The sequence below is a fragment of the Mauremys mutica genome, chromosome 16, assembly GCF_020497125.1.
Source record: "Mauremys mutica isolate MM-2020 ecotype Southern chromosome 16, ASM2049712v1, whole genome shotgun sequence".
Classification (NCBI taxonomy): Eukaryota; Metazoa; Chordata; order Testudines; family Geoemydidae; genus Mauremys; species Mauremys mutica.
This window is the reverse complement of record NC_059087.1, coordinates 14,262,839-14,290,648: the sequence shown is the minus strand read 5'-3', so window position 1 is coordinate 14,290,648 and position 27,810 is coordinate 14,262,839. Positions and strand designations below refer to the sequence as shown.

General features: G+C 42.9%; 1 protein-coding gene across 6 annotated transcripts in view; it reads left to right on the top strand.

Moving 5' to 3' along the window:
• The window catches only part of GALNT9 (polypeptide N-acetylgalactosaminyltransferase 9), a 684,555-nt gene that overhangs the window by 504,058 nt on the left and 152,687 nt on the right, over window positions 1-27,810 (top strand). For 5 of the 6 annotated variants that reach the window (XM_044990515.1, XM_044990516.1, XM_044990518.1 and 2 more), the window contains one exon: window positions 9,015-9,195. In XM_044990515.1, coding sequence (XP_044846450.1) covers window positions 9,015-9,195 — 181 coding nt within the window. Of the gene's footprint in view, window positions 1-9,014; window positions 9,196-16,757; window positions 16,793-27,810 lie in introns of those variants that run through there. The other variant, XM_044990519.1, reaches the window with a different exon arrangement.

The window sequence follows — 27,810 nt, the reverse complement described above, 5'->3', positions numbered from 1 at the left end:
CCATGATTTTTCCAGGGACTGATGTGAGGCTGACCGGACTGTAGTTCCCCAGGTTCTCCTTCTTTCTTTTTGAAAAGATGGGCATTATATTTTCCTTTATCCAAACATCCGGGATCTCCCCTGATTGCCACGAGTTTTCAAAGATAATGGTCAATGGCTCTGCAATGACATAAGCCAACTCCCTCAGCACCCTCGGATGCATTAGATCTGGACCCGTAGACTTGTGAATGTCCAGCTTTTCTAAATAGTCCTTAATCTGTTCTGTCACCACTGAGGGCTGCTCACCTCCTCCCCATATTGTGCTGCCCAGTGCAGCAGTCTGGGAGCTGACCTTGTCTGTGAAAACTGAAGCAAAAAAAGCATTGAGGACTTCAGTACTGAGACCTTTATTTATTATGTGACATCTTGCTCGGTTTGCTATTGCCTCACCCTCCCCAACCCAGGTGTTTGACTTGGACATCAGCAGTGTTTTGTCCTAACCTACATTGTTAACACTTTGTGGAAGAGTCTGTCTTTTATTGTGTCATCTGTCAAACAATCATCTGTAGCTATATTTGAGCCCATGCATCAGCTAGCACAGTGGGAGCCTGATTGTGGTTTAGAGTCTCTGAGTGCCACTTCAGTACAAATAATAATAAAACATAAAGGTGGGAGAATTGAGACTTGCAGTGTTTGCTAGACACAACAAATCTTGTGCTTTCTTTGAGAACTGATGCTGTTCCTTCATTTTGCCTTGTACTCCTGTCCACCATGTTAACAAATTCTGTATAGAGCTACTTTGGATAAGAAGAACTTCTGAGCCAATGCTTGTTTGAACTGTGTTAACATAGCTATCGTATAGCCTGCAAAAGCTTTTTCTTGTAATTTAAAAAACTGATTAGGCTACCAAAAGTCAGCTGCTCCAAATTATGTGAATTTCTCATTGCCCCAGAATTCCTCCTTTATTCTACGATTAAGCTAACGTCTAAGAGTATTGATTCCCTCAGAAGATATTGCAGACAGGTTTTCAATTGAAAAATCTAGAAGGGGTGGGAAGGGGGAAGCTTTTAAAGAGATAAAGTGCCATTTTCCCCCCTAGTTAAAAAAAACATTTAGGAAGATGCAACCCTTGGAAAAGAAAATTGCAAGAAGCCTGGCTCTCCATCCCTCTTCACCCCAACCCCTTCACGGTGCCCCCGTTGTCCCTAACCCCTGCCCCCACCTGTGCCCACATGAAACTGATCTGAATGCATGGAGCAGCTGGCATTGCTGCTCGTCCCTCAGTGCACAGAGTGCTTGGTGTTGCTCCTTGCTCCCTCTTCACAGCCCCCATGGGTGTGTGTGTGGGTGCTGAGCAGTATCTGTGTGTCACCGCTTGCTTCTGCTCCCATGTTCCTCCACAGGGAGAAAGGAGGGAGAAATCTGGCTGCCCCCACAACTGGTGCCCCCCCTGCCAGCCAGGAGCAGTTTCTGAAACTACACCTGCAGTGCGCAACTGCGCTGCCGAACGGCGCCTCCTTAACCACGGCCACACCACCACCGTGCCACAGTGACTTACTGATGTGCAATGAAACGTTCAAAATGCAAATAGATTTTGAAGAAAATGTAACTTAAAAAAAAAGAAAGAAAACGAACATGATAAAAAGGGTTAAAACCCAGATGCATGCCAGCATTCAGTGGTGGGAGCTTTTCTGTCTTTCTTTCATCTTAGGGTTGTATACTGCTATCCAGCCTGTACTATCTGAGCAACTTCCACATATAATAAATAGCAATTGCACCTCTGCCCAGTACCAATATTTCCAGTAGCTTATTTCTTTCCACAGATGCTGCTCTGACACAACATTGTAGAGAAAAGATCCAGGCTTCAGAGCGAAGTGAAGTTCTTAGAGTCCCTCCACCTATGTTGGCTCAGCCCTGAATCACTAGGCTAGCATGGCCTAGAACTGGTGCTTCATTCTCTCCATTGATTGTGGTGGGCTTGCTGCAGTAATACTGTTCTTATTACTCTATCTAATCTATTAATAAGACTTATAGAGTATAAAATGCTATTTTAACTTAACCACTTTCTGTTTCATATCAGACCTTTAAAGGAGCTGACAATGTTATTTAGGCTGAAATCCTTGCTCACACTCCACCGCACAGGACTGACGAGTCGTCTATTTTGCTAATAAAAGCGAAGTTTCTTACACTGCATTCTTTTTCTCTAACTAGTAAAACCTTCATTATATTTCGGAAGTGACACCTTGCTTTCACTTACTAAATACCTGCAATTGCACTGATGCAGTAATGTGTGTATACTGCGAAGATTTGGCATCTGTTATTGACTATGAAATTGGATAGGGCATGTGTGTATTCTGACGATCTGCATTTTCTTACCATTCTTTTTTTTCTTTTTTTGGCTGATTCTGATTTTCAGTTGATTTTACACCTTTACCATAGATTTTCTGAATCTGGGTGAGCTTTAGAATTGTACAGTTCCTAAGTGGCTGCTGTACAATATGGTGTTAATGTTTGTTCATTTGTTTTTTGCTAGTCTCTTGGGTTTGTGACAGAGAGGAGTTCAGCATCTGAAATAACAAAGAAATGTATGTGGGTTCTTTCTATCTTCATCTTGAGATCTGTGAAAAATGATTATTATTCATAGTGAATAAGCTTTCTGTAACTTATAAAGCAAATTATGTTGGATTTATCAAAACCAGTCTTTGAAAGGCTTTTCAGCTCTGCAGTCTTATTATCCGAGCTCCAAGTAGTTTGAGATATCTACTTGTTTGAGCACTTGGTGCTCTGTGGATTCTCTCAACTGTATTACAGCGTGGTGTGATCTCATCAGATCTCATAAGCTAAGCAGGAGTAGGTTGGCTTACTACTGGATGGGAGACTTCTATGGGGAAACCCTAGGTGCTGTGGGACATGACACTGCAGATTCTGTGAGTGTATCTCTTTGAAGGCAGTACTGAACCAAGGCTTCACATGGTGGCCTGGATCATCTGTGAATAAGGAGGAAGACATCTGCATGAGGATCCCCCTCAATCATACTGTCAGGGGTGTGAGGGTTTTCCTCCATTGGAAAGAGCTGTGGGACCTGCCCCAAACCTGGAGCCATCTTCTGGGACACATAGGAGAACCTGTGCCTTATACTGGGTCTCTGTCTCCCATATTCCCTTGGAGCACTGTATCCTAAGACTCTCCCTAGCAATGGCTGACCCACTCTCCTACTTGTTCCTCACCATGAAGGGGAGCTATGCAGAACAGATAATACAGTCCTGAACTGTATTGCCGTTTCCAGGCAAGCACCACAGGACACAAGAATGAGCAAAATACATCTCTACAGCCCTGGTTCCACCTCCACCCAATATGGTGCTCCTCAGCCCTCATATCCTGACCCCATCTCCAAGCAGAATCATGCTGCAGAGATGGCAAGCCCACCCTTCTCTTTCATGCTGGAGGGCCACGTGCTGAGGGAATTGTCCATGCATGGATCAGGGGCCATGACCTGGGCAAATGCTCCTGGCTTATGCAGTTATTTCTGAGAAAGCAATTTGTAAAGCATTTGGCATCATCTGAGACAAAAGATGCTACATAGATGCTCTCTTATATGGGACACAAGATTATTACATCTAACTGCTGACTAGCAAAATATAAAAATGAAACATATTGCCTGTAATTACTGCATTTGCAGTAATGCAGTATATGCAGTATATGGATGGAGACTGTAGGACAAGTAATAGTAAATTTTTTTTAAAGCTACTAGAACCACTTTTACATTGTATTTGCAGAATGAAGCAATGTGGTATCATTTATTTTGCTGCTGTACATTGATCAATATTGCTGCATTATTATGATAATTGCAAGCAGGCTACAGTAGCATGGGGTAACGAGAGCAAAAAAACCTAACCCAGCAGTATCTTTTAAGTGCAACTCTGGTGGTTTTCTAGAACGAGATCAGATTAGCAGCATGAACAGTTAAAATCCTAGATTTGGGAATAAAGCCTACTAAAGTATTACAATTATACATGGTTGGGCAGGGTTACCTGGCCATCTTTCTAGCGAGAACAATAGCAAACAGACTGCTTGAGACTCTCTACATGCCGAACGCTTGATTCCTCTTGTCCTTGGGCCTTTCAGGATGCAACGATTTTGCTCATAAACAAGTAGAACCTGAACTAGAAGAAGTAAATACAGTTACCTTCTATTGTAAGAAAACCATCATTACCACTAAAGTGAGTGGGCCAGAACTTATGTCCTTTATGCTGGTGTAAATTCATTGGCTTTGCTGGAGTTACCCCCTCCATACATTGGTGTAACTGACTCCATACATCTCAAGAAGTGGGTTTTTTATCCATGAAAGCTTGTGCCCAAATAAATCTGTTAGTCTTTAAGGTGCCACCAGACTCCCTGTTGTTTTTGACATCAGAATGTGAGCCAGTAAGCCTAAAGAAGAAACCTTCATACTCCAGCATCTTTCAGTTACTTAAACATTGCAGCCAAGCATTTATAAAGTGACTGCCAATGACTATGAGCTCTTCAAATTCTTGTGTGCCTGACTTAAGACACGTTAAAGGGGTTTGATTTTGGTTAGAAAGTGCTGAGTACCCTCCTTCTGAAAAATCAGGCCCCTTTAAAGTTGGCATACAAAAATGGAGGTGCTCAAAATCACTAGTCACTACTGGAAATCATGTGTTTTGGAAGAAGTCTAAGCCTGCGTATAGTTATTCTTAATAAAGTAGCATCTCGGGGGAGTAGTTCCATTGCTTTCTGAAAGGATACTTGTGTGAGTATGGGTGTGCAGGATCAGTGCTTTACATTGTAGTCTATTTGAAAGTGTTGCATCATATTAAATACTTGCATCAAAACTCAGAATTTCCATTTCCTAGGGGAATCAGACCCTTCAAAATTTCCTTTGGTCCCAAATCAGAACGAAAAGTAGAAATGCCAAAATTTCCCACAATATGGAATTTCTGATTATTTTTCTTTTGAGAAACACGTAATGACCCGATTGAAGCACTTCATTTCAATCAGGTCCAAGAGATTTGGTTTGATGTCTATAGTATGTTATAACTTTATACATATGATATAATATTCCATTTGTTAAAGCGCTTCAATACGTTTCCATTGAAAATTTCAACAAACTGTATACGGTCCTGTGAAATGTTTTGATTTTGTCAAATTGGCATTTTCCCACGGAAAGCTGGACTGTTGGAAAATTGTCAACAGCAAAAATCTAAGGCATAGCATTATTGGTTACAGTTGCTCCATTTGCATGTACTGAATCATAGGCATGATAAAATCAATTCTCAATTGTATTTAGACATAGTTGGTTATAGTTTCTCATTATACTTGCAGAATGCAAAACTGTAATACTGTTGTATATTGGTCAATAATAGAATCCCAGCTGTTTTATTGGGATAACTACAAGCAGGTTAATGTACTCTAGAAAAAGATTCCTAAATCATTTTGGTGCAGTTTCAGTGAAAAAGGGGGTGCTTAATGGGCATTTCCTATAAATGGGATGAGTAATAAAGAATAGCAGCTCATGATGGATGGGGTAATGCTGTTTTTTCACAGAGCAAAACGGTAAATTACATGGGGGAACATTAACTTCTTAAGGGCAGGAACTGTCTTTGTCAGTGTGTTTGTTTGCAAAGCAGCTAGCATGCTTCAGGGGCTACGGTATTCAGGCTGCAGCGCCCGTTGAGAGGAGGTCCACCCGGGCCACCGTCTGGCCACTTTTTGGCAAGGCCAAACCTGAGAGGTGCTGCATCCCTGCTCTCCAGATCTCAGCGCCACTCACTCAGCTTTGGTGGGGATAGGTGTAGGAACATGTGCCCACAGGGTCAGGCTGCGGGTAGAGATGGGTGCCTCCGAGGAAGAGGAGAGTCCAGCCAGGGGGACAAGGCAAATCTGTGCCCTTGCCACACTTTAACTGGTGCTCCACAGCCCCTAGTATTTATCACTATTAGCCGAGCACCTAGAGGCACCAATCAGCATTGTGCCCCATGATGCTGGGTACTGCACTGACTGAGGCTCAGCTGTGACTTTGAGCACAGGGTGGGGTAAGCCGCAGTTCTCACGGAAGAGACGTCCCAGTGTCTCTCCTCTGAGACACAGTGCCTGCCCTGTTCCCCTCTAAATCCATGGGCAAGGCAAGACTGATTTGCCACTGGCCTACACCTGCAGCAAATTTTGACACCCTCCACACCAACAGAGCTACGCTGGCCAGTAGTGGGAAGGATAGTGGAGCCAGAGCTGTGTCGGTTCCCCATCCCTCCCCTCCCACTTGATCTGGAGAGGGAGTAACTGGGTACTACACCCCCAGACCCAAGGCTCAGGTAGCTTGGTTAAGGGCAGATGTGGGAGTCCCTCACTGGGGGGATGCAGTCCAAGTTGTAGTCTAGCCCACAGAGTAGGAGTTTGGCCAGTGTCAGCCAGACAGGTTTATACATGTTTCAGCAGAAGAAAGGAACAAAGGAGTCCCAGGTGCTTTGTAGCTTGTGGGAGCTTTACTTTGAACAATTCCATGAATTAAAGAATAGCTTCAAAACACAGCCAACTTCAATGAAATCACCGGAAATGTTCTGGATCGTCAAGTCGTTTGTTTAGTTTTGCTCATATTGCTGCAGAATGCTGTATAGAAGCACATTCTCTGGGTTTTCTGCCCCTGCATTTGGCAGCGCAGCATAACGTGGTGGACTAGCATGCTGGACTAGCACCAAGACGACTAGCTGCAACATTTGTCAGAGCTGGAAAAGGTTCTGTGCCTGCCTGCCAAAACTGCCTGATGTTGAATGTTTTTCTCCAGTCCAGCTGAGCTAACTTCTTGAATTTCCCCTTGTGTTTTTTGATCCCTTACTCTTGTTGCAAGACTCCCACTTTAAGGCACACTCATTTGATTCCCAGATTTTACTTTTAAGGGGAAAAATTGGATTTTGAGAAGTGGAGGGTGAGGCAAGTGTATCAATTACTGATATGGGCCCTCCTGTTCATTTCTTGCAAATAGCTAAGAGGCTTATTTAGAGAGAGGAACAATACATTTAATAAATGAGGCTTTAAACATGGACTCCATCCATTGCTATCAGATACATTATCCCGGTGACGCCAGCACCTGCCATATCCACAGGTTATGCAGATGTGCAAGTGCAAGGGGATTTGTGAGGACACCATGGGCCAGGTCTCTGCTCTGGTATCACAGAGGGCCCATAAAGTGGGTTAAATGGGTGGGCTGGGGGTTTCCCTGGCAGAGTGCTCGGGCGAGTTTCTCCATCCCAAACTTCACGTGTGTTGTTCATATGTTGTGTATTTCTGAGTTCTGTTTTACTTGCAGCTTTAGAGAACTTTTATGCAAGTTAGCTTCTACCTCAAGCCAGACATCACTGTTCTGTGCCCTTCCTCTCTCTGCCTCAGTAAACAAGACACTTTTTAAACATTCTGTTTTAAAGCTCCAGCCTTTCCCTCTTCCCCTCCCATGCTTACATGGCCTCGGGGAGTTCTGCTCCTGCTCACCTATTCTTTCTCTTCCTCTAAGTCAGTCACCCATCAGACCTTGGGCTCACCTCCCACGCATACTGCATAACCATAATGAGATCCTGCCAGTGTGATCCTCATGTTTTTCCTTCATTTTGACAACTCAGCTGGCTTCTTTGCCTAGAGCTGTTTGAATTTTTCAATGGCTTGGCCATGCCAAGAAAGATTTGCTGTAGTGTTTTCTTTGTGCCCCGCCCCCATCCCTGGTACCCTAAGGTCCATGATTCACACTGAGACTATCAAGCATTTCAGGGGCATGATAAAGAGGGACTTAACTAGCTACTTGGCAATGAACTTGTGAGTTACCAGGGAAGATTTTCAAAGGCTCAAGTGGCTGTCAAGTGGCCAAATTGCATTGAGATTGCTCCCTGCAGTGTTAAAACAAATATTTTCAGATGTGAATGCCAACAGTTAAATCCACATTTAGGCGCCTAACTAACAGTGGCTTGATTTTTAGAGGCATTGAATACCTGAGCTGCAAGTGCTCAGTACCTGTGTTAAAGCAGGCCATTTATATTTAGATGCCTAAGTATGCTTTATGTGTCTCACTATAGGCTCCCAAACTTAAAAATGTTGGCCTTAATATTTTAGCTCTCAAACTTATTGTCATCTACCAAGTTGTGTAAGTGCACCTTAGATCTCTAACTAGGGATTTGCGGTGCCAGTGATGGTGCGAGGATAAACAAAGAGGGCAGAGCTTACCAATGAGGTACAGAGGAGATACCCAAGAGTTCCATCTCTTACATAGTAAAGGCAAGATTGTCAAAGACCTTACACTGCTATGCAAGGGAGAAGGAGAAATAAGCTTCAGCCTCTTACTAAAAATTTTGTCGTGTGTGTGAGAGAGAGACAAAATGTTGACTATTTTTTCTCAGACCATCTTAATTTGGCACATGTCAACCAGCTCTAGCTATAATAGTTTTCCTCTGTGTTGTGAATTATTTGAAAGATATTTGCAAGCTGCTGTACAGGATCCAGAAGATTATATAAATAAGTTCATAACTTTTAATGACTTATGGATAGGCAGCTCTTCAGAAAATGGAACCGTACCATTAAGGTTTGTGATATGTAATGAGATTATTTATTAGTTTCTTTTGCCATGGAAGATGTATTTGACAATGTAGCTGTAGATGGGTTTTTTTCTCTGTGTTTATAGTTGTTTTTAAATTGATTTCTTGAAATTAGCATTAATACATTAGTGGATAAAACATACCAGGTGCACTGTTCATTGGCTAACATCTCAAGTGGGGATGGTCTTTTCAGCATTTCGTTTGAGTGAAAACAATTGAGCCTATGCTAAATGACCTCAGCTGAGGATCTAACCCAGTATTCCTAGAGAGAACATTTGCTCTGATCCTCACCTTCTTCATCCAGTCATTCTATGCTTACGTAATACAAATTCCAGAACAGATTATTATTTGCTTAAATGTTTTAAAAAACCCAAACGCATCGACACAACCCTATTGCTACCTCCTCTGTTCTGTCCTTTCAATTGCATTTTTTTTTCTTTCTAGGTCTAGCCAAGCCCATGGGACTAGTTGAAGGTCCAGGAGGCTTGGGCCAGGGAGGAATGGCTGCTACCTTGAGAGATGACAGTCATGAATCTGAGACTAAGTACGAAGAATATGGTTACAATGCCCAGCTCAGTGACAGGATATCACTGGATAGGTCCATTCCTGACTACAGACCAAAAAAGTAAGTTGAATCCTACATTTTTATTAGTGCAAGTGATTGTTGTTCCTCTGACCATGGTAGCAGCTCTGTATGCATGCCTTATGTTCAGAGTGTACTGAAAGGTTAGCCAGATATACGTTCCTGAGTGTAATGAAAACTATAAAGACCAATTGTGATCTCAAGCATGGATATCATGTCAGCATCTGTAGCTAACTTTACAAGTAATGCCACAATATGCATGTCCATGCCTTTGGATCAGTAACGACTTCAAAGTGGAAGCTTTGCTGAGCATTGTTCAGTAAAACCTTAGCCACAGCCAGATGAGCTCAGATATTAGCAGCAGGAGCCTTTCTCTCTGCCTGTTGGATTCACATACTATGAAAGATGAGGTAGCACCAACAAATAGATGCAGCGCTGTTTTGTAGACACTCATTGTTTAAGATTGAAAACATCAAATGCTTTGTGTTTAATTGCACTTGGGGTGTTCTTATGAAAGAACTCTAGAGGCAGGGTATTTACTCATGTCTATATTGTGGTGAAACAAGTAGTAAGACTATCACAGCAGGGGCCTTTAATTACAGTCAGAGATGCACTTAAGATTTTTTACTGTCTGTGGAATGTGCATATTTACACTATAATATCACATTCTTCACATGTCTAAACTGCATTTGACATTACAATTATATGTTTAATATTTTTACTGATTTATTATAGGTTGTGTTAAGTGCCTTTCAAATCTTTCATATTTATATCGTTATGTATTCTCCAGAAAAGTCATTCTCGCAGTCATTCTGAGAATGACAATCAGTAATGTCTTAATGCAGTGAAGATCAGCAGCAATGCTTAGCTGCTCTCAGTAGACAAAACTGAAAAGAATAGTTAATTAATTTGTAATAATAATTTTCTGTTTAAAAATCCCCCTTGGGGTTCCCAGGCAGAAGTGAAAGTTAAATAAAAGTACCGTATTAAGGGGGGAGAAAAGTTTAGTCAAGCACAACCGTTGTGCTCTATGAGCAGATTACAATTTTAAAAAAGATTTTAGACAATTCAAGAAGCCGGAAACTAAATTTAGCAAAACAAAACTTCAGCCTACCCACAGAGTCCCTTAGATGTTACATGCCAATCTAGTCTCAGAACCATTGACTCAGCATTCACATACTCAGATGCTTGGTGTGGACAAGTAATCTTACATTAGATAGGAGAGAGAGAGAGAGAGAGAGAGAGAGAGAGAGAAGAATATTGCTTTAGATGTTGCACCTGACTCAACATGTGGTGAAAATCCAGCATGGGATTCACCTGGAGAAAGGGTACCCTCCAGTATGGGATTATCCTGTGACCACTAAAATTATATATTAAGCCTAATTCAAACACCATTGAGGTCAATGGGAATCTTTCATTTGACTTCAGTGGGGTTTGGGTCATGCCTCTTGTTAGCTAATAAACTCAAGTACTTAGTAAATATGGATGGGTGAAGCACTAAAAAGGAAGGTGAAAAGAAGCCAAAGCTGCAAAGTTTGGATCTAGCTGCTATACTCTTCAAAACTTGGGGGGGTTTCGAGTTGGTGATGCTGGAATTGGAGTTTGGCTCTGACTCAGCTCTACTTAGAAGCTTTGGCCATTGGTTCAGATAAGCATCTGTGGTTATTCAAACCCTTTGGGTGCCCCCATTTTGGTTGGGACTCCCATAAGACTATACTGTCTCATTAAATGTCTGAAATACTGTGAGAGCTGCTTTCTGTGTGATATTTGGACACTCTTGGGGTGGTTCTAGTTAGGCCTGGAAACATTTATATCGAGACATGTCCAAGCCTCAAGAAACCTTTAGTTTGAATTTGCTTTGAAAAATGACTGAAAGTTCAGCGGTAGGGCTGAGTTTAATCTGTGTGTATCAGAGGGAGATTCTACCTCCATTCAATTGGCGAATTTGATTAGATTTCACTTTTCCACTACGATTCTCACAAGCAGCCTTGTTTTGATTCTGGCAACTACAGACATACAAGCGCTTAACCACCAGACACACTTGAGAACTCTCACTTGAACACCCACTGACATGAAGCGTTCAAAAGTACGGTGTCCCACATGAGCCATGTACTAACACAAAGACAGGGACAAGAGCAAACACTATCAAGAGCTACTTTTCTGGTTTATCCATTGTTCAGTGTTATACCTGAATGTTGCATCCTAACAGATCTACTATGGTGTGACCGATGTGCAGTTTCATCCATACACTAAGGCTGAAATTTTCAAAGCTGACTAAGGGGGTTGGATGCCCAGTTCTCATTAGAAATTGGTGATAAGTGAGGGTTTGAAAATTGCACCCTAAATTCTTAGGTAAAACCCTTGTACTCCAAAGGGCTCCTTATCTCTCTGCCTTCCTTGGTACTCATGTGAACCTCATCAGGTAGCATCTCAGTCATTAACAGATTTTATCCTCAGAATGTTGCCGTGGCTATAGGGAAATATCTCCATTTTACAGGGTAGAATTAAGGTCCACAAATCACACAGCAAGTCTGTGGCTGATCTCAGAACCGGACCCAGAACTCCTGAGTCCCACATCAGTGCCCTGTCCTTCTAACCATCCTTCCGTCCCAGCCTAACCTCCATTTTGCCCACTCAAACTTCCACATTTGCATACACATGTAGGTATTGTGGATGCAAACTGGGAATATTTTTGATCAGCTGGCTGTTTGCATGGATTGTTATACCCAATTTATGAATGCGAATACAGTTCAGCCACGCAAATGTGGAGCTTGTAATATGCAAATAGATAAACTCCCACATATTACTGCTCCTTTGGGAAAAAATGTGGCTTTAAATATTGACTTTCATTATATTTTAACGGTTGTAAATTTCACCACTTTTGTCCAGCGTCTGTATAGAGCTAGGTTAAGCATTCTAGTTGTGACTCTTCCTAGCACACCTTAAATAAATGTACAGCAATATAATGGCTTTTCTTGCTGCATTTTCATCCATGCAATAAACAGGACAGGCATGTCTCGCAAAGGGGACACACAGCCAGATGGAACCAATGCCGGGTACTAAATTGTAGCAACTCCCAGTGTCATTCGACTGCAAAGAAATCTGCAAACCTGTGTAATCCTGCCAGCAAGCTGCTTTTCCTCTATGTTTGCATTTCTCTGCTTTTCCGCCTGCTGTTGTCACCGAAACCTTCAAACTCAAAGGACAAACAACCCTTCCCCATAAATGGGGAAACACGAACTCAGCACAGAAGCAGGCAGCAGTTTTTCAGGCATTTTATTTTCATGTGCCAAATGGAATTAATTACAGTAAATAGTTCACTTGAAATTACATTTCCCTTGGTTGCAATAAAAATCACCTTTTGACCTAAACATGGTATAGGAAACAGATCTCAACTCTGTCTTCTCTTGGCATCCCACGTATCCCAGAGGCGGGATTGTTTTTTTAAATGGGCTTTTAGATGAGCTAATTAGATTTGATCTTGAACAGCATTTTGAGAAGTCTGATTTCACACTGCATTTCACCTGCACCAAATCTGATGAACATGGTGTTGGACTACTGACCATCGCTTAGAAAATTTCATAGTCAATTTCTATGTTCTAGCAATTTTGAACTGTTAATGCTCTGGGATGATGCAAGAATTGAATATCAGAAGTGATACTTACATATTACTTTCAAGTGCAAAATGGTGTGTAATCATCTGGATTAATTGTGACTCAGGGTGATTTTTCCACACATTTTCAGCTGAAACATTTTGCATGGGACTAAATTGGGATTTCATTTTGCCGCTTGGTGTTGTCAGCGTAATGTTCTCTAGGTCTTTTAGATTTGTGAAAATACATGGCAATGCTTTAAAATTTATGGTTCAGTTAGTTAATAATGGTCCCAATTAGCGATCTACATTCCAGTGGAAATCCTATAAAAGTAGTTATAAAATCCACATTAATGCCAAGTGAGTTGCACAGGATTATTTTTGTTGCAGTGAACACCTAAGGAATGAACACTTTTGGCTGAACTATTTTGATCCCCCTTCATACAAAACAGACGGAAACTTCAGAAATGTTCACTAGTCATCACGTTAGACACAAGCCAAAAGAAGAGGGAAGATCGAAGGAAGTAAAGGTTTATGTAGCTCTCCCACAGGCTGCTGCTGAGTATATTATTAATATATGCAGGATGTTCACCGGCTAGGCTAATCTGTGGGCGCTATTGACTAATGCATTTTTCTGTTTATATTTGCTCTGTTCCCTCTTCATCTCACTCTATATTTCTTGCAGCAGTTTCTCAGTGTTGTTGCAGTGCACAAAAAAGCACTTACTGTGGAAGCTGTCAGGTTTGTTGCTGCCATCAGGGCCGGCTCCAGACCCCAGCGCGCCAAGCGCGCGCTTGGGGCATCATTTTGCCGGGAGGGCGGCAGGCGGCTCCAGTGGACCTCCCGCAGGCATGACTGCGGAGGGTCCGCTGGTCCCGCAGCTCCGGTGGACCTCCCGCAGAAATGCCTGTGGAGGGTCCGCTGGTCCCGTGGCTCCGATGGAGCATCCACAGGCATGCCTGCAGGAGGTCCACCAGAGCTGTGGGACCAGCGGACCCTCTGCAGGCACGTCTGCAAGAGATCCCCCGGAGTCGCGGGACCGGCGACCGCCAGAGCGCGCCCTGCAGCGCGCCGCCCTGCTTGGGGCGGCGGAAATCCTAGAGCCGTCCCTGGCTGCCATGAAAAGCATATTACAGACAAGTGTCTCAGCATATAGGTGGTCAGCTCAGTAGTGATGCAGGGATGCTAAACCTCCTGCTCCTTCCAGAGGGCACCTGCAGTAAAGCATTAGCTAAACTTCCTATGCCATGCTTAAATATTCTGTTCGTTTGTTGTAATTCCTACTCATGGACAGGAGGCAAACTTCAGTCTTCTATGGCAGAACCTAGCTGAGCCAGTACTGACAGTGTGGATATCTCTCTGGGGAAAATGTTATTTAATAGAGAAATCACGTTTGGAAATACTATGCTCAAATAAATTTGTTAGTCTCTAAGGTGCCACAAGTACTCCTGTTCTTTTTGCGGATACAGACTAACACGGCTGCTAGTGGGTTTACAGTTGTGCACAGCAGAATTTGGTTTTACCTTTTTCCTAAAACACAAAACCAAAAACCAAACCAACCAAATGAACCACACATAGGAAACTGCATACAAAAAAAACATGTTAAAAGAAAGTTATTTAGGTTCCAAGTCAAGCCCTGGAAAAGTTAGCAAATGCCAGTTTTACGGTTGCTCAGGTAATCTTAATACTTCCTGCTTGTACATATGCATTATGATACATTCTTCAATTGCATGATCACATACTATATTTTCCCACACATCTCTTGCCTCATTCAGTGCACAGATTGGATGCACAGGGTCCAAATTAAGGTAGCCCAGGCAATCCAGCATTTCCTAACTTCTCAGGGCTTGACTTTGCAACATAAATAACCTAGGTGTTTTTATGTAATACACAGAGGCTGCGTCTACACTAAGAGATGGGTGTGCAATGCCCAGCTCCCGTGAACTTACTCGTGCTAGCTCTCATTGAGCTTACTGGCTAAAAATAGCTGGGGTAGCAGGGGCTAGCTGCCAACCCACCTGGACCCTGTGGGTGCATATTTGGGGTAGCTAGCCCGTGCCGCTGCTCGATACTGCTACCGTGATGAGAACTAGCATGAATATGTCTTCTCAAGCTGGGAATCACCCTCCCCCAGCTGCTAGTGTAGGCCTAGCCCAGTGGTTCTCAAACTGGAGTTCGCAAAATGTTACAGGGGGTTCTCAGGAAAAAATTCCCTAATGGCGGACAGAGCGGTCCCTAGGGACACTGGGCAGCATGGGGCCAGCAACCTAGAGCCCCTGGACTTCCAAGATCTAAGCAGATCAAAGCAAACATATCTATCACAGTGACGTGATTTAAATTTCAAGACTCCTTATAAGAAATGGAAAGGGAGGTGGACATTTTTTGCTTTTTTTAAAATTAGATAGGCAGCTAGTATTGTTTTTAGAATTATTATGAAGAACAAGTTTAAGCTTTGTTGTAACGTGCATTGTTTTCCTGGACTACTCAAGACCTGAATGCTTGTGTAGGAGGAACTCTTTGAGTTAGCTTCTTAAACCCCTTCCTGCTGTTTCACATCTGATACTCCTTGATGAAACATAGGAGTCTCGTCTTATAACAGGCTTATTCCAAGTGATACAAGCTACGAAAGTGAGATCTTGGAAGAGTGTTGCTGTTTTCATAATGTAATAAAAATACTGTTATGATAAATAATAATTAATAATAAATAGTGTGTAATAAGCATGTCATAAAAACAATTTTTTTTCCCCAAGATCACTGCTTTTATAATTTATACTCAGGTAAAGGAGAAAATCCCTGGAAATATTCATTTTTAGGAGGGGGTTCGCGAGACTTGACATTTTAGTGAAAAGAGTTCACAGGTTTGTTAAAGTTTGGGAACCACTGACTTAGCACACCCACACATATTCCCACTTGTCAAAAACACTTGCTGTGATGCATTATGCACACACTTGAGCAAAATTAATATGATCCTAGAGCTCCATAAGAGCTAAATTGGCTTTTATAAGAAATTATGGCCACTAGGTGAGGATCCTTAATTTAACTGATCTCTTTTGTGCAACTGCATGCCTAGCACATTGTGGTAGCTGAGTGACAGCCATAATACTAATAGATCAGTATTTCTCAAACTGGGGTCGCCGCTTGTGTAGGGAAAGCCCCTGGCGGGCCAGGCCGGTTTGTTTAACTGCCCCGTCCACAGGTCCAGCCGATCGCGGCTCCCACTGGCCGCGGTTTGCTGCTCCGGGCCAATGGGAGCTGCTGGAAGCGGCGCGGGCCGAGGGACATACTGGCCGCCGCTTCCAGCAGCTCCCATGGGCCTGCAGCGGCAAACTGCGGCCAGTGGGAGCCGCGATCGGCCGGACCTGCAGACGGGGCAGGTAAAGAATCCGTCCCAGCCTGCCAGGGGCTTTCCCTACACAAGCGGCGACCCCAGTTTGAGAAACACTGTAATAGATGGATTCAGTCTAGCGGCTATATCTGCCAAGGAAGATATTCCTTTGTGTTATGGTCATGGATATTTGCATTGAGAAAATGTAGCCTTAAAGAGCAAACTTATTAATGCTGAAAGAACTGAAATTTTCAGCCACAAAGAGCAGGTCTTGGAGAAATTACTTTAATTTATTCAGCCCTTTTATAGAGGCAGACATTTTAGTTGTTTGCTGTTAATGCTTCACAATAGCAAAGGAATTGCATCTCTGAGGTGCTGAAAAGTAATTAATGGTTCACTGCACACTGTACCTTAGGAAAAGCTTTTTTAATTACCTATCAAAAGGATTCTGGAATTAATCAAATGGGGCTATCAAGGGGAAAGACTTAGTAAATAGACCTCTGGTTTCTTCATTCAGGGGTTTAATAACATCGGCCATCTCTAAGGCCTCTTGTTAGAAACCCGCCATTCCATCAGGGATTGTCCTTCAGTGCTGCAGGCCTTCAAGACTTACCAGTTTCATGGCTGCAAGAGCACACATTTACTTTAGACATTTTTCTCTTTCCTACAGAGTATGATGAACTTGTTCCCCACCAAGAAGATAGCTGCATGGTATTAGCGTGGTGGGTGTCCATTGATAGTTTTACCGGGGCAAATCACACTTTCAGTTTATCTGAGTGCCATGGAAGACAAGAAGAGAAGTTTTGGTCTATGGGTTTCTGCCTGAAGGCCTGCACAAGGGAGCTGTTCTTGTGGCCATCTGCATTAGAAGATATATTGGAGCAGGGATGGAAGATTATTTGCTTTCAGAGAGCATTGAGTAGATTACCCACTATTGTAAGATCAATTATTGGGGAGAGGCAGATCCAATGTTATAAAGTTTTCTTCACCTGCACTGTTCTCATGCCTCACTTCTGGAGTAGTCTGGTGACCCCAGGTCTCCATCCCATAGGTTGGGGAAAGGTGATTAAGATAGTTCACGTTAAAATTCATAATTTAAAAATTTTATGCAGATTGGGCAGTATAGATTGAAGTACAGGATTAACAATCCCCCAGTGTGAAACAACTCTTAATCTGGCACAAATCTAGATCTGGTCAGGACCAGAATTTCCCATGGAATGGAAATTCTGAAATTAAAAAAAAAAATCATTGTGACTCTGAACAAAACGCTGACATTTTAAAATTTCCCTCAAAACGAAAATTCCAAAAAGTTTAGATTTGGGACCATCAAAATGTTTAGTATGTATGAATATGAAATAGTATGTATTAAATACAATAATGTTAAATTATATGTATATATTTAATGTTTTAATGTAATATAAAAGTAAAAAAAATCAAAAACGTCAAAATGAAACATTTTGACTTTTTCCAATTTAAAAAAAAGTCATTAGAATGAACATGTACCTGCACAACTTTTCAATTTTGACTCAGCTGCATTTTTTGATGGAAAACTGTTCTGTCAAAGTTTTCAACTAGCTCTACATAAATCCAAGGATAATTGGCTAGCTCTTTATGAAGCATTGCTTAGACCACATTTGGAGTATGATGTCCCATGCTGGCCAACCTATTCAACTTCAGATATGACCTTGTTAAAACAGAGAGTATATAGCATAGAGTGTCCAAGATTAAAAGTGGAATGGACAGAATTACATAGGAGGATCATGACAAATTGGGATGATTTCTGTTTGAGGAAAGATGAGTGAGAAGTGACCTGGTTAAAGTGTTTCAACCAGATTCAAAATCCGTGCCCTGACAAAGATTTTTAATACCCCTAATGCTAGGATGGTGCAGGGAACTTTTGCTTTTGGAAAATTTTTAAAACCCCGAAGGAGGAGTTGGGGGATGAATCATCCTTATTTGTAGTTTGGTTAGTGTCCGTATTAAAACAAGGCTTTTCCGATGGGGCTGTTTTTAAAAGCTGTGATAGGTGGGACTGTTCTCTTTCTAATTTACATAGAAAGGCCCAAATCCTTAGTTGGTGTGGGTCCCCATAGGTCTATTGACTCCAATTTACCCCAGCTGAGGATCTGGCCCAAAATACAGACCAGATACATTAGTGCAGGGATGCTTGCACACCCATTGTATTGTGTGTACATAGCTGATGCCAAGGCTTTTGAATAGGTACATCTTGCCCAACTTTCATCTGACTTTCCATCTTGCCTGAGAGTAGAAGAGAACAGAGCCGCTGAGTTAAGTAAGGTCCTCTGCTAGTTCCCTCCTTGGGGACCTAAGGTTCTGGACAGCTACTGCGCAGAGTGCTTAGCGTCGTAATTCTCACTCAGCTCATTTGGGATGTCAGTTGACAACATACATTTGCTCATGCTGCTCCCTCTGGGCCAACTGGACTTATTCTGCTATCTGTGCATCCCAAAGGGTTAGCGCTGCGTTTTGAAAAGCATTTCTTATTTGACTTGCAAGGGAGTCCTAGCTGGAGCAGGGGAAAACCAAACGGGAGCAAAATTCACCTCATTTCACATTTTGTTCTGAACATGAAACTCTCCATGATTCTACACACATTTCTAACCAAGGTTTGCGTGGACCTGGGAGAAGACTTGGGCTGCTGGTCCAGGAGTCTCATGTACACACAACTGTCCTATGCACCATTAGGACATGAGACCTTCCTTCCTTGCAACTATAAGCTCTAAGCAAGCCCATGGGAAGCCTCTCCCTCTACCCCCACTTACATTTAGATATCTTTAGGGTCCTGCAACTCTACCACCCCCGCTTGTACCCTGAAAACCAGCTCGTCCACTTTTCCCATCTTCCCGGCAGGGTAATAAGGAGGCCAGTGCATAGGAAGTCTCCTTTGGTTGCTCAGATCGTTCTTCCTTATTCGTTGGCAATGAGTCAGGTATCAGTCTTGCTCTCCTTAATGTGGACGCTCTGCCTGGGACCATGAGATACCTCAGTCTTCGCCAGGGTAATAATATGGAACACTTCCCATGCTGTTTCCTACCCCACTGCCCTAGAAGGTAACGGGACAGGCTGCCCTCTAGCTTATGCATAGGGAATCCCAAGCTTCTTGGACGAGATAGGGAGATGTTCCATACAGGTCATTACCAGGCTTGGTGCTGCTTGGCTTATAAGATATGATGGGATCAGAGCTCCCATGTGGTAGGGCTGCACATCACAGAAATGCTAATCTATAAGCAATATTGGGTACACTTATTAGCTCTCAGCTGTTTCTGATATAAAACAGAAGTTCTTTCTGGCTTTTCCCATTAGATACATTATTGATTCCCCGTTGTTTAGCACTAGCTAGGTTTTCTAATTAAGTAGTGACTTTAATTATACCACAAAGCATATAATATAGATCTTGATTATTAACACTGGCCTATGGGATAATGACAGGATAACTGGCAAATCCAACTTAAACAGAATCATAAAACTGAATGCACTTCTCCAAAAACCCATTCTACATTCCTATGCAACAATTTCCCCCTTGTTACGTGTTTGCAGTGCCTTATTGTATATTAATTGTCAAAGCCAAATTCTGCATGACTATTAGCTCTAATAAGTGTAGATGAAGTAATTGCTGCATTTGAGTAGGCAGGAAACCTGGGATTGCATTCTTAGTTGATTTCAACATTGTGTTTAAACACATTACAGTTAGATATTCTTCCCTGTGCTCTGCCCGCTCCAGAAAGTTTGCGTGATGAGATGGATAGCTACAAGCTACAGGAGACCTCAGTATGCCCAGTCCTGGGAGTAAACAGTAGCTGCTACCCAAAATGTTGAGTTAAGAAGTGTTGACAAAAGTATGAAAGAAAACCTAAGGGAAGTTTCTTACTAACGAGATCTATTAAAGAATGGAGTTGCCTCCTTGGAGAAATTGGGGAAGAGACTTGCACTATAGAAAACTGGACTCAGCACTAGAAAATATACTACACTGACAATTTTTTAATGGGCCGGTATGAACCAGTTGACCGAGCAGGCCTTTTGCATCCTTAATTGCCCTTATTCACTCTCATGTGCTATATTTTGAGTGTGACCTGCTTCTGCGTGAGTGTCTTAAAGACACAATTGCTTTTTCTAATGAATGCAAGTTCATTTTTGAGAGTCACGGTAGTTTCTTGGAGTTGGAAAAAGAGAACTATTACTGTTTTAAAACAAAAGGAGTTTTTCCTCCATAGGAACTGCAGCCTGTCAAGCTAAACAAGGCACACTTCTCCATGGGCCTGTGTTCGTACAGTACATGTGGCTCCAAGAGAGTTCCCCATGTGCCAGATACTGCAGAACTGTCAGCCCACTTTTGCTGTAGTCTCTGTAAGCAATTTTCTCGTGTCCTGTTGTAGCTGAACATTATGGGCTTGTGGGTGGTAGCAGAACTTTCTGAAATGGTTTTGCATAATTCTGGTGAAAGTGACACTGTTTTCTTGGTAGTGGTTTGAAATCCTGATCCTTTATGCCGGGATAGAGAGTGAGTTTGTGTTTCATTTAAACAATATAGAATGTTACTAAAACCTGGAGGGAAGGAAGCAGGAAGAGAGCTCAAGTTTTAGTGTGTTTGGGAGACTGCAAAGTGTAATGTGTACACCTGCTTCTTCAACGTAAGGGCAGAGGACTCCTCCGAATAGGAGAGCAGGGAGAGGTTTGTGTATCTCCACAGGTTGCTCCTGGTTTACCTGTCCATCTCCTTTCTGAGCCAACTCTTGCTTTAAACTGGCAGATGCACAGGATCACTCGTACATTAAAGGACGCAAGGACTGTGTACCCTGAACAATTAGTGCACCTTTAGCATTTGACAGGCTTTGATGAAAAGGCAATGCAGCAAATCTGTGCAGCTGCTTACCCAGCTGTGTTCTGAGCACCCGTTAGTGCCACCAAATTGAGCACCGCTGATTTCCACTTGCACGAACACTACAAGGGGACAGACAGCATACGGAGTGATTAAACTCCAAAGCACAGGTTACCCATGATTAGGAGCTCTGAGGTAAGTACTCAAAAATGTATGTAATCTATCTGAACCTCTTAGATATGAAAAAGTGGCCTGGAAATCTCCTGGAAACACCTTTTCTCCCTAGATTTGTCATTTCCATCTGTAGGTTGGGCTGGAAGTGAAGAATCTCCAAGATATTTGGGTTTTGAGCTTGGTTCTTGTGTTAAGATTCAGGAAGAAAAAAGAATAATTTATCTAAACTAAATAGTTTGTCTTTCTTACAATATGCAGGAATCTATGCATCCTCCTCCTCCTGATGAAGACTATGCATATGGATTTACTTCTTTTTAACAGCCACTTAGATGTAACCAGCCCTTTTGGCGGACCACATGCTATTACTAGCAGGTGGCTTATTCACAATCACATGGTGAGCTCTATATAGCATATATGCATTCATTACTGCTTTGAAATCATTTGCTACCATTAGCATGAAGAAAGAAATGAGAAAACAGCCTTGGCATATTCTTCATCTATACAAAGGCCTTTCTAAACAAAATCTGTTAGACAGAACTGACAGCTTCTCACAGAAATTTCCAGTTGTGCTAGAAACCCAGCATGGAAATTCTTGAATTCCAAAGCTTCATCAATTGTAGAGGAACATTAAATATTATTAAAGTGATGACATTGAGGAAATGTGAGACCGTGAACCAGTAAGGATATCTACCACTGAGAGAGAAATGGCACAACTTCAGCATTTATACTTGAAGCTCTAGATGAAAATTGGGTAAAAAAAAAAGCCCATTGTTCTGTTAATTGCTCTTTTATCAAATGTGAATTAACAGTGAGAAAATCCTCAGCTGGTATAAATCAGTATTGCATTCAATGGTAAAATAATATTGTGTCTGTATTATAGACACACAGCAACATTCTGAATTTGGATCTACACCAAAGAGTTGTCTTTCTTTTAACACTGAAGAAGACTTGCATTGTATACTCCACCCTTTATTCCCTATGCAGAATTCCTGATGGTGCGTGTGGGAGTTTTAAGTGGTAACCAAGTGCAGAATAATCAATTGGGATCTGCAGAATTTTTTCCACAATCTAAAAATCTTTCTGGGGTGACCTCTTCAAATTGCATTTGTTGGTCTTTCATATGTGTAAGTCTTGTACAATCTGACCAAATCAATCAAGAGATGTGGAAGGACCATCCCAAAATATTTCCTCTCCATCAGTGACTCAGAGTTAACACAGGTTTCAGAATGGTAGCCGTGTTAGTCTGTATCAGCAAAAACAATGAGGAGTACTTCCGGCACCTTAGAGACTAACAAATTTATTTGGGCATAAGCTTTTGTGGGCTAAAATCCACTTCATCAGATGCATGGAGTGGAAAATACAGTAGGAAGATATATATACACAGTACATGAACAGATGGGAGTTGCCTTACCAAGTGGGGGGTCAGTTCTAACGAGACAATTCAATTAAAGTGGGCTATTATCAACAGGAGGAAAAATCACTTTTTTAATAGTAATCAGGGTGTCCCATTTCAAACAGTTGACAAGAAGGTGTGAGTAACAGTAGGGGGAAATTAGTTAAAAAAAATCAGTTAAAAATAATAATTTCCCCATGCTAATTTCCCCCTACTGTTACTCACACCTTCTTGTCAACGGTTTGAAATGGAACACCCTGATTACCACTACAAAGGCACTTATTAAGGCAACTCCCATCTTTTCATGTACTTTGTATATATATCTTCCTACTGTATTTTCCACTCCATTCATCAGATGAAGTGGGTTTTAGCCCATGAAAGCTTATGCCCAAATAAATTTGTTAGTCTCTAAGGTGCCACATGTACTCCTCGTTGTTTTTACAGTTAACACAGATTCACCTGTGCAATGGCATTTTAAAGCTCATTTTATTTCTATCCCTGGGGTATATTGCTGGCTGTTGCCTCCTGTCAGTTCCAGGCAGAGAGAGGAATTCCTGTACATTTCTGAACTGTCATGTCATGTTACACTCCACTGTATCGCATCAGAAGATGAAGGCGAGGGGGGTAATGGGACAAATCCAGCCATGAATTCAGATGATCCCTTTGGAAGTTTTGTTAAGTGCATCCCCATGAAGCGGAATCTCCTAGTCCCTGTAAAGCTTTAAAGTACACCTCTACCCTGATATAACGCGACCCGATATAACACGAATTCGGATATAACGTGGTAAAGCAGTGCTCCAGGGGGGCGGGGCTGCGCACTCTGGTGGATCAAAGCAAGTTCGATAGAACGTGGTTTCACCTATAACACGGTAAGATTTTTTGGCTCCCGAGGACAGCGTTATATCGGGGTAGAGGGGTAGTTACTTTAAGTGCCCTGGGATTAGGGGTTTTCCTCCTTTTGCTTAAAATTTGCACCTGAATTAGTTCAGTTCAATTCTGAAGTGCATACGGTTTCCAGATACATCCCTTAATACACTTTTAAAAATATACATCTCTCGATACTTATGCAGAGAAAATCCATCTTAGTGGATGCCTCTCACAGCAGTTCAGCAATGAGAAAATCAAGGTTTGGGGCTAACCACACAAGAGGTGTTTTTTATAAACGCATCAGGCCGTTTTACTCTTCTGCCTGAAATAAAAATGAGTTGTGGACTCGAAGTCAGTGCAGTGTTTCATTTTAGTAGTGTCGGTGCTTGTTTGCTTTGCCTGTGCCTCTTGTTTTGTGTGAATTTAGTGCTCATAAAAGTGAGGGACTCCTAACATTAATAGAGCCACAGATATGGTACTAGTGCCAGCTGGCAAGATATAAGCTCCCCACCATGGTATGTCCACAGCATAGCTTTGCCAGTTCACTTCAGTTTGATCTGCGTGCTTTCCCAGCTCCTGAACAGTGCCTGCCGGTTAAGCTGTGTGATGGTGGTTTTGTGGCGTGGAAATATGGCTCCTTTATTTTATGTTTTTCCAGTGGGCGTGAAATATTCTTGGCTTCCATATTACCACCTTCCTCTGAGATTTCGCAGGCTAAATGGTCAGGCTGAGTCATCACTTTGATGGGAGAACTCAAAGGAAAACCTAGGCGTTCTGGGAAGTGATGTTAGTGATGCATTAGAGGGACATTCTTTTCTCTAGTTTGGTACTGAGCCAGGTTCTCCATCGTGGGGCAAGGGCCACTGGGAAATTGAATGTCCTGTCTCGAATTCTGGGCTGTGTGCTTGTGGATAAAAGGAGCCAGAAAGCAGCTGAATATCCCACACCTGGGAATTCCCCTGGAATGGAGAGGGGTTCCTCAGAAAAGCAGCACCATCTCTCCACCTCACAGCCCCATCTCTCCACCTCACAGCCCCCAGTATAAGGGTACGATCAGCATGGGCATAGTTTGGGGGGGGGTCAGGAGGGTCTTAGTGAGCTGCACCAGCCCCTAACAGTACAAAGGTGATGTACAACCACCTTCCTTTCCCATGTATACTCCCGCACTGGGAGATGCAGCTCAAAATTGAGGCCATTGTCCTTTGGAGCAGATGTTAAAACCAGGGTCCTAATCATGGTGGTTATTAAAGATCCTATGACTTCTGCAAGAATAGGACTGTTAGCCCAGATGTTCTGGCCAAAGTCCAACTGGGTAATTAAATTCTGCATACAAAAATTTCTGTGCAGTTTCAACTAATGATAATATTCTTAGGGCAGACATCACCAAGTGGCACTGTTACACATAGTCTAAGGTCTTTTTTCTTAGACTGTGATCAAATGTTCAGTCTTGGGAAGACATGCTGTGGTGGTATTAGTGCTCCCAAGTTCTATGTGGAGATAGTGGTCCATGAAGAGGAAGCTGGGTGAGTAGTTGGACAGTTTGCTCGCTGCTTTAATCTTTGAGTCAATTTTTGAGGCAGAGTTGCTGTCTTTGAACCAGGCATTGATGTGAGGTAAGACTGCTGAAAGAAGGGTTTGCCCCAGGACTGGTTGTGTAAATATGTGTACACACACACACACACACACACAGAGACAGAGACAGAGGGTGGATGCTGATGTCAGAAGACGGGGCGCTGTTATTCCTTTTCTGTTGAGAGCTGCAGTGGAGTGGACACACTGAGTGGAGGATCATGTCACAACTGAAGTGAAGTCAGGCAATGGGGTAGACATCAGCACTTGCTACCCAACTAAAAACTAACTTACGTAGCTGAGGTATGCACAAAAGGCAAGGACAACTGTCACGCACACACCAGTGAAAATAGATGAAGGTAGGCATAAGGGCACCCACTGTTTTATTTAATGTCTGTAGTACATTATGGAATTGGAAGCCAGCTAAGTGTCTGTTTCATGTGTGGCTGGCTGGCTGCTTCTTGGCTTTCAGGAACTGATGGAGGGGCACACTACCTGTTAAAAGTGGCTTTAGATTGTCAAATAGCCACTTAATTTTTTCTCTCCTTTGCTTTAATGGCCAGTTATAGGACTTAATGTTTGCATTCTCTGTCTTTATTAATGTGTATGCATGTAATTTGCCTTTAAAATGATGTAAAGATGGGCTAGCCTGAACTGTACAAAATATATCTCCGTGGCATAGACAGTAGTTCAGATCTGACTAAAGACAGCAACATTAATAATATTTTTTTAAAAAACACCTTTTGGGTTCTGCTGCTAAGTCATACTCTACCCCTAAAAACTCAGAAAGGGAATTCCAGAAGGAAAGTCACATGCTTCAGTTATCTCCAGCCAAAAAGCTCAGACTTGTCTCAGTCAGAAACTGAAGTAAGATTTCATTCACTTTGTGGATGTCTCATTAGGATACTGTTCCCCCAGAGGGTCACAATGCAGTTTAAACTCAAGATAAAAATGATACTGAAGCTTTGCTCCTGCCTTTTCTTCACTGCCTGAAAATAAATATATGACCTAAAGCTAGTGTACTGGTTTATTGTCTTAGTGTTATTAACCCAAGTGCACCCAGAGGTGGGGAATTTGTATTCTGTTTACTCATCGCAGAGTATTCAACTGCTTTGCATGACAGATCTGGGGAGAGTTTTCTCTGGAAGTTGGGGGAAGGAAATCTTTTAAGTGTTTTAATGTTTGAGGCAAAGGTTCTAAGTGAAATAGGGATAAACATTTTCACCTACACATCTGCAGGTAGAGAGGAAGAGCAGGGGCGGCTCCAGGCACCAGCGTTCCAAGCGTGTGCCTGAGGCGGCGAGCCGCGGAGGGCATCCTGCCAGTCCCTGCGAGGGTGGCAGTCAGGCTGCCTTCAGCGGCTTGCCTGCGGGAGGTCTGCCGGTCCTACGGATTTGGCAGCAATTCGGTGGCGGGTATGCTGAAGCCGCGGGCCCGGTGGACCTCCCGCAGGTGCGCCACCGAATCCGCTGCACCGGCGGACCTCCCACAGGCACACCCCTGAATCCACGGGACCAGCGGACTGCCTGCAGGCGCGCTGCCGAATCCGCGGGACCGGCGGACCTCCCGCAGGCGCACCCCTGAATCCACGGGACCGGTGGACCTCCCGCAGGTGCGCCACCAAATCCGCGGCACCAGCGGACCTCCCACAGGCACACCCCTGAATCCACGGGACCAGCAGACTGCCTGCAGGCACGCCGCCGAATCCACGGGACCGGCGGACCTCCCGCAGGCGCACCCCTGAATCCACGGGACCGGTGGACCTCCCGCAGGTGCGCCACCAAATCTGCGGCACCAGCGGACCTCCCGCAGGCACACCCCCGAATCCACGGGACTGGCAGACCTCCTATAGGCGCGCTGCCGAATCCGCGGGACCGGGGGACCTCCCGCAGGCAAGCCGCCGAAGGCAGCCTGCCTGCCGTGCTTGGGGAGGCAAAAAAGCTAGAGCCGCCCCTGGGGAAGAGGAATAGAGACAGTGCCATTGCTAATGCAGCTTCAAATAATTGGGCAGATGGTATCAGAAATAATCTACGGTCAGTGGTGTAGTGTACTTTGTTCTAGAGTTCTTTGCATTTGCTGAGCATTTTCAAGTGGAAAGGGCCCTCCATAGACCACTGCTTCTCCACCTCCAAAACCTCAGGGCATGGTTGTCAATAAATTATGTTCTGTGAATCACTAGAAAAAGATTTCACAGGCCGCTGGTTATCCATGGAATAAAGTTTGTAAATCACTGGCTTGAAAAGATCAGATCAAAGAAAAACATGTGGACAATAAATGAGGAAATTAATTTTAACCAGAAAGATTAATGCATGTGTTACATGTGTGAATAGTTATGTGCTTATGAGATGTCTTCTTCCCTGTACAATACAAACTTTCGTTCCTTAGGTGCCTGATTCAGGAGAGCACCTAAACACATCCCTGAGTCCACCCCTATTTGGGGAAAAGTACTTGGGTGCATTCTTAATTTTAACCATGTGCTTAAGTGTTTTCCTGAATCAGGGGGCATGTTAGTTAATACACTAATAATTCCCAACAAAATGGTGTGAAACATTTTGCTTCCTGCCGGGGAATACAGTTATTGCATTGAATTGTGGTCTTGATGTTTCAAGATGAGGTAACTTATTACGGTTTTATGAGATAAAGTATCTAATATGGAGCTTGGTTGCCGGCACAGGGAGAAAGTCTCCCTTGGTTTCGTTACAAATATGTAACTGCTGGAAATCCAGTAAGAATAAATATTGAAGAATCTAGAAAAAATAGTGGATTCCATAGACCTCAAGACTGTCATGATACAGTCAATGCCTCTAACAGGGAGATGTTTAATAAGGACATTTGCTTAAGAAGAATGGCTGGGAACAATTTCCTCCCAGTATCTTTTTAAAAGGCATGAAAACCAATTT